Genomic DNA, 15,922 nt, shown 5'->3' with positions numbered 1-15,922 from the left:
CCAGTACTGTACCAGTCAAAGAGCTATTGCAAGGTAGTGCCAATCAAAGTGCAATCCAAAAGTAGTTCTCATCAAAGAGCTATCAAAGAACAATCCCAAAAGAGTTAGGCTTAAGAACTATACAAAGAACAACTATCTGAAATAGATCCAATTAAAAAAAAACAATGAAAGAATTATCCACAGAATGTTCTAATCATAGAATTATCTACAGTTTGTTCCAATCAAAGAGCTATCTACAGATAGTTCCAATAAAAACAATGAAAGAACTATCCAAAGATCATTCTAATGAAGGAACTATCAAAGAACTATCAAAGAACCAGGAAAGAGCCATCAATTACCATCTCCATGGCATCACACGGCAGACAAAGGTAGTGTAGACCAATAGCTGCCTCTTTGAACACTCACACACATTAGGTTACCTAAAAAGGAAATATTTCTCAGACATCCAACTTCCAAATCCGTTTATCAGGGCATTTTATTGCATGTGTTTGTGACGGGTGCCACTGCTGGGCCAGGATACACTCGCTGCTTCGAGAACACCTGGTCTCATCTCTATTGGATAGGGATTCATAAACACATGCTCACGATATAGTCAGAATCGTACAATCAACTCTGTTTTGGGCAGGGATTTCTTATGAATATGGAAAAGGTTTAGTTGCTTTAATTTTGTCCTTTCCTGTAAGATATATTCAGCGTTCCTGTCATCTTTTCAGGAACACAACATATTGCCAGCAGCGTTTTGTAGGAGAGAAAATATAGACTTTGCTTGTTACCTTTGCACTCAAAAAAAAGGAAATAGAAATGTCCAGAGAAACAGTAAATTACAGTTGAAGTCCTTAGAGAATATTTCTGTGCACCATTTGGGACAATAATTACAGTGACTACAGTAATGCTACTGTTCTGTGTTGAACTGCCTGCTGCAAGAAACAGTGCAGGGGAAAGAATCTGAAAAAAGTTAATTGCATGCCCTTGTTGTATTTTGTCTGTGTAAACACAGATGGGGAACACCTCAACTGTTTGATGGCAGCTATGTGTTGATTTAATGGAGTGAAGGTAGGAATTTAATTGTCAAGAGTCAAGACATATATATATATGTACTTACTGATACTAGACTTAAAAAATCAGAATTAGCACATTTTTGAGTGAACAATACATGATATCATGAATCTATGAATTGTCATGAAAGACACATGTAGGATATCGTATGACTGTTTTGTCATATTACTAGCAAAAAGGGGAAGCTAGAATACGGCATGGGTGTGACACGTGAGTGAATGCTGATTCAGCACACTTCCAGGTATCTCGTATCTCAGGAATGAATCTTGGCTATGAGCAATGAACCAAGCTGTCAGGTATCATGACATATAACTCGTTACACATGGCAGGACATGACAACTTGGTGCAGCAACTGGCACTATCTAATATTAGCACAGCACAGATCACGTTCTTGGTGCAGTGTATTTACAGCCTCATCATGGTGCAGTGCATGACACCATGGTGCAGCATATCTAATCCCACAGGTGCAACACATGTCATGCTGCAGTGCATGACACCACGGTGCAGCATATCTTGTCCTACAGGTGCAACACATGTCATGGTGCAGTGCATGACACCACGGTGCAGCATATCCTGTCCCACAGGTGCAACACATGTCATGGTGCAGTGCATGACACCACGGTGCAGCATATCTTGTCCTACAGGTGCAACACATGTCATGGTGCAGAGCATGACACCATTGTGCAGCATATCTTGTCCTACAGGTGCAACACATGTCATGGTGCAGTGCATGATACCATGGTGCAGCATATCCTGTCCCACAAGTGCAACACATGTCATGGTGCAGTGCATGACACCATGGTGCAGCATATCTTGTTACGCAGGTGCAACACATGTCATGCTGCAGTGCATGACATAATGGTGCAACACATATCATGGTGCAGAATATCTTGTCCCACAGGTGCAACACATATCATGGTGCAGAATATCTTGTCCCACAGGTGCAACACATATCATGGTGCAGTGCATGACACCATGGTGCAGCATATCTTGTCCTACAGGTGCAACACATGTCATGGTGCAGTGCATGACACCACGGTGCAGCATATCTAGTCCCACAGGTGCAACACATATCATGGTGCAGTGCATGACATTATGGTGCAGCACCATCAATGTCCCCCTCAGTAGAGAGAAGGATGACTAGCATCCACACAGTGGGACGACCCTACAGTGTACACAGTTGACATGGGGAACATACAAAGTAAGGTCTGGGAGTGAGTTAAGGTTATGGCACGCCAATCATGCAAGTTTCTGATGTCACCTTGGGCCCATACCTTGTTCAACATTCTGACACAACACACAGTGCAGGAATATGAAAACATGCACAGAGACAAATGATGAACAAGTATTCAGATAAGACAAATTCTTGGTCTCCACCATTCCATGACAAATACAATGCTTCAACAAGAAACCGAGTGCTAGAGTGTTCAGCTGACATTCCTCTTGCCTCCCTGTACCCAATGTTCAGAGGGATAAAGAAGACACTACAACACTGATGTATTTCCTACTCTGCAAAGAAGAATAAATTCCTGTTGAAGATGAAAAGGTCGAGCACTTGAAGAGACTGGGAGAAAAATGTCAATAAATGCTGCTGTCACATTTCAGTGTAAGCCTCTCATCATCTGAACTTTCTCTCAAGTACACACATCCAAACTAACTAACAAAATAAACACAGGAAGAAATAAACCAAAATGACGGTAATGTTACGTTTTTCAGAAAGTAATGTAGAAGGAGAAATTGTCTGACAGCTGATACTGAGTGAAAGGTGTATGATATCAGGGCTGCCTCTGGATGAAGAACAGAACAGAAACATATGGAGACAGTAGACAGCTCAACATGGTCTGAAGGATGTCAAGTTGAAAGTGTGTGAGGGATAAAAAATGTAAAACAAAATATCTAGTATATCCTACTAAATGGTTTGAGAAGATTATATCAAAGGCAGAGTTGGGATGTGGTTATTGGTGTGGGCAAATGGATGTAGTGTGTGCGTGAGTGTTGGTGCGGTTGTGGATGTGGGCATGGATGAGGATGTGGATGTGAGTGTGGTATGGGGATAGGTGTGTATTGTGGGAGCAGATGTGGATGTTGATGTGGTTGGGGTGTGGATGTGTATTGTGGGTGTGGGTGTGGTTGTGTATTGTAGGTGTGTATTGTGGGTGTGGATGTTAGTGTGTATTGGGGGTGTGGGTGTGTATTGTGGGTGTGTATTGAGGGTGTGGTTGTGAATTGTGTGTGTGTGTGTGTGTGTGTGTGTGTGTGTGTGTGTGTGTGTGTGTGTGTGTGTGTGTGTGTGTGTGTGTGTGTGTGTGTGTGTGTGTGTGTGTGTGGGTGGGTGGGTGGGTGGGTGGTGGGTGTGGGTGTGGGTGTGGGTGTGTATTGTGGGTGTAGGTGTGTATTGTTGGTGTGGGTGTGGGTGTGTATTGTGGGTGTGGGTTTGGGTGTGTATTGTGGGTGTGGGTGTGGGTGTGTATTGTGGGTGTGGGTGTGGGTGTGGGTGTGTATTGTAGGTGTGTATTGTGGGTGTGGGTGTGGGATTGGGTTCAGGTGTCTATTGTAGGTGTGTATTGTCGTTGTGAGTGTGGGTGTGTATTGTGGGTGTGGGTGTGGGTGTGGGTGTGGGTGTGGGTGTAGGTGTGTATTGTGGGTGTGGGTGTGGGTGTGGGTGTAGGTGTGTATTGTAGGTGTGTATTGAGGGTGTGGGTGTGGGTGTGTATTGTGGGTGTAGGTGTGTATTGTGGGTGTAGGTGTGTATTGTGGGTGTAGGTGTGTATTGTGGGTGTAGGTATGGGTGTGGGTGTGGGTGTGGGTGAGGGTGTGGGTGAGGGTGTGGGTGAGGGTGTGGGTGTGGGTGTGGGTGTGGGTGTAGGTGTGTATTGTGGGTTTGTGTGTGGGTGTGGGTGTAGGTGTGGGTGTAGGTGTAGGTGTGTATTGTGGGTGTAGGTGTGTATTGTTGGTGTGGGTGTGGGTGTGTATTGTGGGTGTGGGTTTAGGTGTGTATTGTGGGTGTGGGTGTGGGTGTGTATTGCAGGTGTGGGTGTGGGTGTGGGTGTGGGTGTGTATTGTAGGTGTGTATTGTGGGTGTGGGTGTGGGATTGGGTGCAGGTGTCTATTGTAGGTGTGTATTGTGGTTGTGAGTGTGGGTGTGTATTGTGGGTGTGGGTGTGGGTGTAGGTGTGTATTGTGGGTGTGGGTGTGGGTGTAGGTGTGTATTGTAGGTGTGTATTGAGGGTGTGGGTGTGGGTGTGGGTGTGGGTGTGTATTGTGGGTGTGGGTGTGGGTCTGTATTGTGGATGTGGGTGTGGGTGTGGGTGGGCGTGTGGGTGTGTATTGTGGGTGTGGGTGGGCGTGTGTATTGTGGGTGTGGGTGTGGGTGTGGGTGTGTATTGTGGGTGTGGGTGTGGGTGTGTGTGTGCGTGTGGGTGTGTATTGTGGGTGTGGGTGTGGGTGTGGGTGTAGGTGTGTATTGTGGGTGTGGGTGTGGGTGTTGGTGTAGGTGTGTATTGTAGGTGTGTATTGTGGGTGTGGGTGTGGGTGTGTATTGTGGGTGTGGGTGTGGGTGTGTGTGTGCGTGTGGGTGTGTATTGTGGGTGTGGGTGTGGGTGTGGGTGTGGGTGTAGGTGTGTATTGTGGGTGTGGGTGTGGGTGTTGGTGTAGGTGTGTATTGTAGGTGTGTATTGAGGGTGTGGGTGTAGGTGTAGGTGTGTTTTGTAGGTGTATATTGAGGGTGTGGGTGTGTATTGTGGGTGTAGGTGTTTATTGAGGGTGTGGGTGTGTATTGTGGGTGTGGGTGTGGGTGTGTATTGTGGGTGTGGGTGTGGGTGTGCGTGCGGGTGTGTATTGCGGGTGTGGGTGTGTATTGTGGGTGTAGGTGTTTATTGTAGGTGTGTATTGAGGATGTGGGTGTGGGTGTGGGTGTGTATTGTAGGTATATATTGAGGGTGTGGGTGTGTATTGTGGGTGTAGGTGTTTATTGTAGGTGTGTATTGAGGATGTGGGTGTGGGTGTGGGTGTGTATTGTGGGTGTAGGTGTGTATTGTGGGTGGAGGTGTGTATTGTAGGTGTGTATTGAGGGTGTGGGTGGTGTGTGTGTGTGTGGGTGTGGGTGTGGGTGTGGGTGTGGGTGTGGGTGTAGGTGTGTATTGTGGGTGTGGGTGTGGGTGTAGGTGTGTATTGTGGGTGTGGGTGTGGGTGTAGGTGTGTATTGTGGGTGTGGGTGTAGGGGTGCATTGTGGGTGTGGGTGTGTATTGTAGGTGTGTATTGAGGGTGTAGGCATGGGTGTGGGTGAGGGTAAAGGTGAGGGTGAGGGTGAGGGTGAGGGTGTAGGTGTGTTTTGTGGGTGTGGGTGGGTTGTCCATGAAGCTATATATATTAACATTATTGACAACACAAAATCAAGAAAGCATGATTTCACTTGATATCAGGCTAGATAGCCCCAAAGACCAGGAATTCCTACACATTATGGGGAGTGCCTGCTCTAATACCGTAAAGGAATAAATCAGTACATTGTTGTAATCAGTAACACATCATAGAGCCTGTTTCATTAACCCGTGATGGGCGTACAGCAAGTCAGAAATGGCGGTCTTCCCTGTGGGCTGCCATCATCAACTGACACCATTATCCTACGGCTAAACAGAAGATTGATTGGCGGTGTGGTGAGACACATGTTGTTACTGCTGCTGTTCTACAACACACAAACTCTCATCACAACTACACCTATACTTTAACACATGTTCTTGTCTTTTGTCTGAGATTTACGGTGTGGAGACAGCATTACATCAGAATCACCAGGACATATAGTTCCTTCTTTCGTTCATAACAGAATTCAGGTGTGTTTGCTAAATAAATACATAAAGTCAGCCTACAGGAACAAGAAAAAGAAAGATGAGGAAATACTGGGATGTTTCTGTTTGTTGAGGGTATGAGCATGCTGTATTTCCTAAGAAAGTAGATACTGTTTATTTCCCTGTGTCTGGCTGAGTCTCCAGTACAACAAGTTAACCACTACACAGCTCACAATATCATGCAGGAATGTGGACACACTTAATCACAAATCTGTGAAAGTTTTTTTTTGTAGATGTAGATATTGATATTGTTTCAAAAGGCAAGTATTGTAAATTATTGCAATTGATTGAAGCCTCTCCCCTTCCATTCGTGGAACATCATAAATCGTTCACAATTCTCCGTTAAGGAATGCAAGGTGTCTCAAAGCTACTTCAAACTTCTCCAAATGTATTTCTATTTTCAGAAGTTGTACTTTGAACTTTCTGTTTCAGGAAAGTTGTTGAATTAAAACTTTTCAAATGAAGCCTCCACCAGGATGCCATGCTGATGTCTGTTTGAAAGTATGTCTTGGGTGGCAGATATGTCGTTGCCTTTAGGCCTCTTTGCTTCAGATGCACAGCACCACCATGCAGTTTACAGTTACAATACAGGCATCCCTTTCCATGATATTAGCCGTAAACAAAATATTAGACGTTTGATATGTGCAACATCAATTTCAAACAACTGTTGAGATGAAACTCTATATTTGTTTTGCCATTTGTGAAGCTTTATTAATAATCAAGGCAGTTCATGTTCGCAGATATTGATATATCCCACGTGCTCTCCTCCCATAATTGATGTACCCCACCTCTTCATGATCACTCCACACACCCCTAGGCAGTCCACATTCACAAATATTGATGCATTCAATACAAACAGCACAGCGGGGCCTTCTACATGAGATACACATCTACTGCAGTGTGTCCCAGCAGGCGTGGGGCAGGCAGCCTTGGTTGTACACTGTATGTTGGTCAGCTGTTGTACACTGTTGATTGACCCTCTTATACACTGAGTGAAGGCACTGTTAAACAATGTTAAGTGATTCTGTTAAACACTACTGAGTGACTGTTAATCACTGTTGAATGAGTCTATAATTATTTGTGTTGTGACTGTAACTCACTGCTCACTCCTGTTGAATGACAGTCACACGGTCAGGACTTACATACAGTTGAATACATGATCCTGTTGAATGACTGTCACACGGTCAGGACTTACATACAGTTGAATACATGATCCTGTTGAGTGACTGTTACACTGTCAGGACTTACATACAGTTGAATGCATGATCCTGTTGAGTGACTGTTACACTGTAAGGACTTACATACAGTTGAATGCATGATCCTGTTGAGTGACTGTTACACTGTAAGGACTTACATACAGTTGAATACATGATCCTGTTGAGTGACTGTTACACTGTCAGGACTTACATACAGTTGAATGCATGATCCTGTTGAGTGACTGTTACACTATCAGGACTTACATACAGTTGAATGCATGATCCTGTTGAGTGACTGTTACACTGTCAGGACTTACATACAGTTGAATGCATGATCCTGTTGAATGACTGTTACACTGTAAGGACTTACATACAGTTGAATACATGATCCTGTTGAGTGACTGTTACACTGTCAGGACTTACATACAGTTGAATACATGATCCTGTTGAGTGACTGTTACACTATCAGGACTTACATACAGTTGAATGCATGATCCTGTTGAATGACTGTTACACTGTAAGGACTTACATACAGTTGAATACATGATCCTGTTGAATGACTGTTACACTGTCAGGACTTACATACAGTTGAATACATGATCCTGTTGAATGACTGTTACACTGTAAGGACTTACATACAGTTGAATACATGATCCTGTTGAATGACTGTTACACTGTAAGGACTTACATACAGTTGAATACATGATCCTGTTGAATGACTGTTACACGGTCAGGGCTTACATACAGTTGAATACATGATCCGTTGAATGACTGTTACACTATCAGGGCTTACATACAGTTGAATACATGATCCGTTGAATGACTGTTACACTATCAGGGCTTACATACAGTTGAATACATGATCCTGTTGAATGACTGTTACACTGTAAGGACTTACATACAGTTGAATACATGATCCTGTTGAATGACTGTTACACTATCAGGGCTTACATACAGTTGAATACATGATCCTGTTGAGTACTAAATAAAGCTGATGTAAATTCTTGCTCATGTTCATGCTCTTTAAGTTTGTTTTCCTATTATTTGATTATACAGGTCATATGTTAAACAAATTGCTAAAAATGAAAGCCAGCCATTAAAGAATGCTCCTCTTCTGCTTGTCTCCTAAACTACTAATGGCTACTTGAGCTTGAGAGCATCTGAAAGACATCTATATACATCCATCCTAAGGGATAGGCCTCCCCATCTTCCAGTGTCGGCTCAAACTCTGCACTTAATCTGTTAATTCCTTGACAGTGTTAAGCATGAGTTAAAACAGATGAAAAGAAAAAAATCATACCAGCAGACACAAGGAAGATTGAAGAGATCCACAAATCAAGGGATTATGAAGGACCAAAGCCTTCGGATACTGCGAACATTTCCAGTCTGACTGGCAATCCAAGTCAATGATATATTAAAATATGTTAAATTTCAAACACAATTTTTAAATAAAGCCAATCCATTACAAGATGACACATACAGCCCATCTAGCTGACATCATTCAGACAAATTTGGTGCACATGATGATGATGTAAACTACAGCAACAGCTTCCTAGCTCATCCATGTAGGATGGATTAGTCATAAAACATATCATCCATGTAGGATGGATTAGTCATAAAACATATCATCTATGTAGTATGGACTAGCACGCATGTAGGATGGATTAGTCATTAAACATATCATCCATGTAGTATGGATTAGTAATTAAACATAGAACGCATGTAGGATGGATTAGTCATTGAACATATTATCCATGTAGTATGGATTAGTCATTAACCAAATCATCCATGTGGTATGGATTAGTCATTAAATATATTATCCACGTAGTATGGATTAGTCATTAACCGTGTCATCCATGTAGGAAGGATTAGTCATTAAACATATCATCCATGTCGGATGGATTAGTCAATAAACATATCATCCATGTAGTATGGATTAGTCATTAACCATATCATCCATGCAGGATGGATTAGTCATTAACCATATCATCCATGTAGTATGGATTAGTCATGAACCCTATTATCCATGTAGTATGGATTAGTCATGAACCATATAATCCATGTAGTATGAAGCATCTCAGACCACTGACCCACCCATGTCCTCGTCCTACAAGGTGTACCATCTCAGACCACTGACCCACCCATGTCCTCGTCCTACAAGGTGTACCATCTCAGACCACTGACCCACCCATGTCCTCGTCCTACAAGCTGTACCATCTCAGTCCACTGACCCACCCATGCCCTCGTCCTACAAGCTGTACCATCTCAGTCCACTGACCCACCCATGCCCTCGTCCTACAAGCTGTACCATCTCAGACCACTGACCCACCCATGTCCTCGTCCTACAAGCTGTAGCATCTCAGTCCACTGACCCACCCATGCCCTCGTCCTACAAGCTGTACCATCTCAGTCCACTGACCCACCCATGCCCTCGTCCTACAAGCTGTACCATCTCAGACCACTGACCCACCCATGTCCTCGTCCTACAAGCTGTAGCATCTCAGACCACTGACCCACCCATGTCCTCGTCCTACAAGCTGTAGCATCTCAGACCACTGACCCACCCATGTCCTCGTCCTACAAGCTGTACCATCTCAGACCACTGACCCACCCATGTCCTCGTCCTACAAGCTGTAGCATCTCAGACCACTGACCCACCCATGTCCTCGTCCTACAAGCTGTAGCATCTCAGTCCACTGACCCACCCATGCCCTCGTCCTACAAGCTGTACCATCTCAGACCACTGACCCACCCATGTCCTCGTCCTACAAGCTGTAGCATCTCAGACCACTGACCCACCCATGTCCTCGTCCTACAAGCTGTAGCATCTCAGACCACTGACCCACCCATGTCCTCGTCCTACAAGCTGTAGCATCTCAGACCACTGACCCACCCATGCCCTCGTCCTACAAGCTGTAGCATCTCAGACCACTGACCCACCCATGTCCTCGTCCTACAAGCTGTAGCATCTCAGACCACTGACCCACCCATGCCCTCGTCCTACAAGCTGTAGCATCTCAGACCACTGACCCACCCATGTCCTCGTCCTACAAGCTGTAGCATCTCAGACCATTGACCCACCCATGTCCTCGTCCTACAAGCTGTAACATCTCAGACCACTGACCCAACCATGCCCTCGTCCTACAAGCTGTAGCATCTCAGACCACTGACCCACCCATGTCCTCGTCCTACAAGCTGTAGCATCTCAGACCATTGACCCACCCATTTCTCAAAGCATCACAACACTTGAAAGCAGCAATAATTTGGCCCTGAAAATGTCCCAGTTGTGAATGGTGGAGGGGTACATCATGTTATCTTACAAGTGTCACAGTGGTACAAGAAACACTTACTGCTCAGTCCCAGATCTTGTCACAACAACAATAAAAACACTTGCCCTGACTAGACCTGAAGTTCCACAATATAGAGCAGCCTATCTGGAACATCAGCCTGTGTTTATACACCACAAATCAAGTTGAGATAAGTATGGTGTAAAGACAACAATCTGTTGCTGGCAGAGCTGTTATCACCTCTTGTCATCCAATGATGGCAGATCTGTTATCACCTCTTGGCATCAACTGAAGGCTGCTGCTGCCAGCAGGTCCTGCACACTGGCTCCTGGCCTACAGGAGTGAACCACTTTACTCCCTTTCAATTTTCAGGAATGAAAACAATGATTGCAGAAGGTAGGAAACACCAAGTGTGTCTTAAAATCATGCATATTAACTGTATATTGCATACTTCAAGCTCCTGACTTTCTGTTCAGTGACATGGTAATGACTGAGGGTGTATGGCTGTGATGGATGTCAACAGCTTGCTGACTCCGTATACCCATATCCCGGTATTACAGACTGGACCTAGTTCAGACCAAAACATTATTAATGGTTGAGGTATCTTTAATACTAGCAGATGTTACTTCGAATATCAACTCATCTGTGGCATCACAAGGACAAGTGAGTGAAATGATTGAGTTTCTATTTTGTCAGATATTGTCTAGATGCAAAAGTGGTGAAGCAGTTAGTTTTGATGAAAAACATTCAGATATTACACAGTTGAACAACTGTCTATATTTTTCATTTCCATTCCCAAAATATGTCTTTCCATCCTCTGCAAGACTTGCATGTTTCTCCTTTCCTGCCATGGATAAACTTCAGACACATGTCTCACTTATAGTCACTGTTATACAACATTCTTATTTATTACCTGCGAGGGCAAACATATCCGGGTTTATAAAAATCATATGTGCCCTAGGGTCATATCACATCACTAGATGTGTATTGTTTCCTTCATCCGGATGGCATTGTTGACGTCATTTGAATCGTATTGTGATGTGAGCTCGGAATGACGTCATAGCTGAAGACTGTTAAGGTCATTCGATAAATTATGGTTTTGCTGCTGTTGCGACTTGCTGTCCTTATAGGTAAACACTAAAATTTGTCTCTGTATGTAGACATCTTCTTTGGTAATAAACAGAACATTACCGTATTCGAAGTAATAAGCACCCCATTCTAATAAGCGCTACCGGCTATAATTGCTAATGTATTGGCTAGTGAACAATCCCAATAAGCGCCCTTTCCGATTGATCAATGTACACAAGACCTATTTATTCGTGTATTATACGCACTCGTGTGTTAGATGCACCCATAATAATAGGCAATAAAATTCTGGAAAAATATATCTGTCGTGTATACTTTTATTTTGTATCATTTCAGGCTGTCAGCATAAACCACGAACTTTACGATCTTTCAACTCTTTTTTCACCAAAATTTTATTTTAATAAGAGTCCCCAATTTCTAATTTTGAGAGCACCCTGGGCACTTATTACATCGAATACGGTATATGATTGTTCATGTCATACTGTTTAAGACACTCATATTGTTAACATAGTATGACATGAACACTCAGTTAATATCCTATATTTAAAATGCAAAAGAAAATTATATGTATATAATTCATATACCACAATGGCCTTGCAGTGCTCAAGAAGTTAAAACAAGTCAGGAATGACATGGCAAACTATAATCAAAGGAAGTGTTTTACACGCTGAAGGATGGTTTTAAACTATGACTGATATTTAAAATGCTAAGGACAATCTCTGCATAGCATTCATGCTTAAGTAGAGATTGTACATTAGCTCTTAAAACTGTTTGATTGGCATTCTAGAAGTTGGTGAGTAGGTAAGAAAACACACAACTTTATGGATAACAGCTTCTGGTTTATTGCATATAGCAACATTTCGATGTGGATTCTTTCACCGTTATCAAGCTGGAGTGATAACATTTGCTTTTTTTGACATTATATACCTTCTATAAGATGCTGCCAATGTTCATAAGGATTTTACTGTAGCTTCAAAATATTTCTACTCTATGCATGGTCCAAGGGGGGTAATCTATCGTGGCTAAATAAAACCATTTCCCAACATCATATCAATATCGTCCTTCAATACCTTAACTGTTGTCAGTAAACAAATTGATTAAATTTATAAAAGTAAAATAGGCAAACTGAAAAATAAATGTCTCTCACTAAATTCTAACCTGGATCTTCACGGGGAGAATGTGGGATGTGATATGGGAGGTGACAGGGAACAACAGGGCTCATAATTAAATAAATTTATTCTGCTCTTGGCATAAAAGGCGGATATCATTCAACGCTTCGTTTGCTGGGATCTTAACACAAAATCAATAGTAAATTGGCTGAATCCAATGTTCATTGATTCAGGAAAATGCTTTTCTGTTGTCAGCTAGCTATACACTTAGAACATGGTAGGCTAATTTGTTTCAAAGTTCCCACTTCTATGCTGGTAACCAAACCAAATGTTTAAATTGAAAATAAAATTTTATAAGATTTCTTTAGTATGAATAGGGTTTACCTCAAAACTAGTTCAGAGATAGTTGGTAGTGAAGAGTAGTCTGTTGAAACTCTAACAGGTTTTATACTGTGATGACAGCCAGTATGGACATTTACAGCTAAAATGTAAGAGAGGTAGGGTATTCAATGCAATTAGGAATCGTAATATTTCTTTAATACAACAATGGATTCTTGATCATTATAGCAGCCCTACCTGAACTTGAAGGTGGAACTTGTTGATATCTTTGAACTGCTTCCTGGCATAAGTCTGTAGGACCGCATCAAGGAATCGGTCTGGACGCAGGAAGTGAGACAGGTTGCACATTGCAGGAGTCTTCTTCAGATACGCCACTACACCTGCCATCCGCACAGGAAGCTCCCTCAGCCACTGCTTCAGACTGGAGCATGATGGGAAGGTTTCCTTCAGCCAGGCAGAAGGTACCCGATCGTTACAGACATCATCAAACAACTGCGTGACCTGTTCTGTCAAGGCCACCTCGCCTCGAGCTTTCTTCAGCAACAGATTGAGGTCCGACTGGACTTGGGAGACCAGATCCCGGAAGCCTGTAATCTCATAGTGTAGGAATACGTCTATGGGGTAGATCTGCTCCCTGCTGGTCTCTGGGAGGGTGGGGCAGTTCTGTGTGAGGGCAATGAGCTGTGGGATGAGAGGGTCGGTGGACACGGTGGTGGACTTGGGGGGATGGAGCACCTGCAGGAGCAGCTCGGGGGCCCCGGTCGCCTGCACCATGTCCTTCCCTATGATCCTGGAACACAACAACAGCATGGAGTGAGTGAGTGAGTGAGTGAGTGAGTGAGTTGGTGAGTGAGTGAGTGAGTGAGTGGGTGGGTGAGTGAGTGAGTGAGTGAGTGAGTGAGTGAGTGAGTGAGTGAGTGAGTGAATCAGTCAGTCAATCAGTCAGAGTGAGTAAGTGAGTGAGTGAGTGAGTGGGTGGGTGGGTGGGTGAGTAAGTTAGTGAATCAGTCAGTGAGTGAGTGAGTGAGTGAGTGAGTGAGTGAGTGAGTGAGTGAGTGAGTGAGTGAGTGAGTAAATCAGTCAATCAGTCAGTGAGACTGAGTGAGTGAGTGAGTGAGTGAGTGAGTGGGTGGGTGGGTGGGTGGGTGGGTTGGTGAGTGAGTGAGTGAGTGGGTGGGTGGGTGGGTTGGTGAGTGAGTGAGTGAGTGAGTGAGTGAGTGAGTGAATCAGTCAGTCAATCAGTCAGTGAGAGTGAGTGAGTGAGTGAGTGAGTGAGTGAGTGAGTGAGTGAGTGAGTGAGTGAGTGAGTGAGTGGGTGGGTGGGTGGGTGGGTGGGTGAGTGAGTGAGTGAGTGAGTGAGTCTGCGAGTCAGTGAGTCTCCCGCTGCTTGGAACAGTATGTCAGTTGAATTACATCACATGTCAGTTCAGAGCAAGACTATGCTACTTGTTCTAGTGCCCACTCAACGTCGTGCATTTTGCCCAGCTGGAGCTCCAACTCAGTTTAGATAGTGGTATCTGGGCCAAGCAAACCATCCTAGCATCAACAACGATCAAAGTTGTTGGAATGTGATGACAAATTATTAGTAAGGTCACACATTGTAACCACCAAATCCTTGCTTTAATCACCATTAGGGGAAATAGTGTCACAATTTTCCTATTCCCTCAAGGAGAATCTTCTGATGATGGCCAACTGTGCCTCATCAACCGGTACACTACAACAAGTTTGTGCACCAGCAGCAGACATCCAACAACATGTGATGACAATATTAAGGCATAATGTAAACTGCTACAGACAGGATTTGATATTTCTTCTGCAGGTAAAGATTGTGCAATTAGATATCCCCAATTCACAAAATCACATTTGTTCTGAATATATCCCATTTGCATGATAAATAAGCACACATCATATTGCTCCTCAGTCACAATAACTCCTGACACTTGTGGCTATGATAAACGCTACAAAGGAAAATCCCTGTCATTTGCAGCAGCAGTTGCATGGAAAAAGTGACCATTTGAACTCCTAACATGTCCTGTCTATGCTTCGTTCAAAGTACTTATCCAGATGTGTTTCTTCCACCAAGCATACCTCCAAAAACCTTCCAGTGTGAGCTCTGAGCACGTCATAGTGCATGGAGATTACCATGTTAAAAATGAATGATTATTGTGTCTGTTGTTGCTGTTGTTGTTATTGTTATCATGTGAAGTGTTGCAGTCCCACCTGCTCTTGCCAGCGAGGAGATGCTGCTCTGCTGCGTGACTGAGACCGAATGTCCGGGCTGAGTGGTCCTCAATGGCATCCAGAGCCTTCTTGAGACTGGGTTGGTCCTCTCTACTGGCCAGGAGCTTGTGTAGCAGTGACACTACGCCCTTCCCATCGGCTGTCTCCTTCTCTGCCTACACACAACAGGACAACAAGGGCAAACATGGGCATACATATATCACCCAAATCACTTCTCATGTTCTTATTCATTTAAGGATTGACTGTGGATTTTTTTCAGTTCATTGAGGTATGAATCAAAAAACCGATGTGCAAACTGTATGAATCCACAGTCAATCTTATCAATTAAATTTGACAATGAAAAGATGTGCAATCTACAAACGTTTAACCAAACAGTTGTATATTTCGAAGGAGACAAAAATGACGAGATTGATAAACACTCTTTGTGCAGGAAAACGTACTGTGGTGCGACATGAATCAGGTGATTGTTTAATTTATGCACATAACTTGACATGCCCACAAAGTCAGTAGCCAATCAACGGAGAGTAGGATCAAAACAAATTTCTTAGGACCTGTCAATCAAGGCAAGAGGCGAGAAGAACTGCAACAGTCAGACTGTAAAGAACCAGAACAAATATGTCTGGGAGAAGTTGGCTGTTTCAAACGACACGGCCAGATACTGCCAGAATCAAACATTAGAAGGCGAAGACACAGTTGGAAAAATGTGGGTTAGAAATGAAACCCAAAGACATAAACTTTTGTTTCAAAGGGTAGTTTAGACAATGAA

The 15,922-nt window shown here is 43.5% G+C and overlaps 1 protein-coding gene across 1 annotated transcript in view; it reads right to left on the bottom strand.

The window, feature by feature from the left end:
• The window catches only part of LOC139470361 (dynein heavy chain domain-containing protein 1-like), a 187,601-nt gene that overhangs the window by 50,070 nt on the left and 121,609 nt on the right, over positions 1-15,922 (bottom strand). Inside the window, exons 95-96 of the mRNA XM_071252756.1 lie at positions 15,136-15,311; positions 13,153-13,705 (exon numbers count right to left, since the gene is read on the bottom strand). Of these exons, the coding sequence (XP_071108857.1) occupies positions 13,153-13,705; positions 15,136-15,311 (729 nt within the window). The remainder of the gene's footprint in view (positions 1-13,152; positions 13,706-15,135; positions 15,312-15,922) is intronic.

Source organism: Haliotis cracherodii, unplaced genomic scaffold, assembly GCF_022045235.1.
Source record: "Haliotis cracherodii isolate W230 unplaced genomic scaffold, xgHalCrac1.p SCAF_20, whole genome shotgun sequence".
NCBI lineage: Eukaryota > Metazoa > Mollusca > Gastropoda > Lepetellida > Haliotidae > Haliotis > Haliotis cracherodii.
The sequence above is the reverse complement of the archived record's forward strand: the minus strand, read 5'-3'. Positions and strand labels throughout refer to the sequence as shown.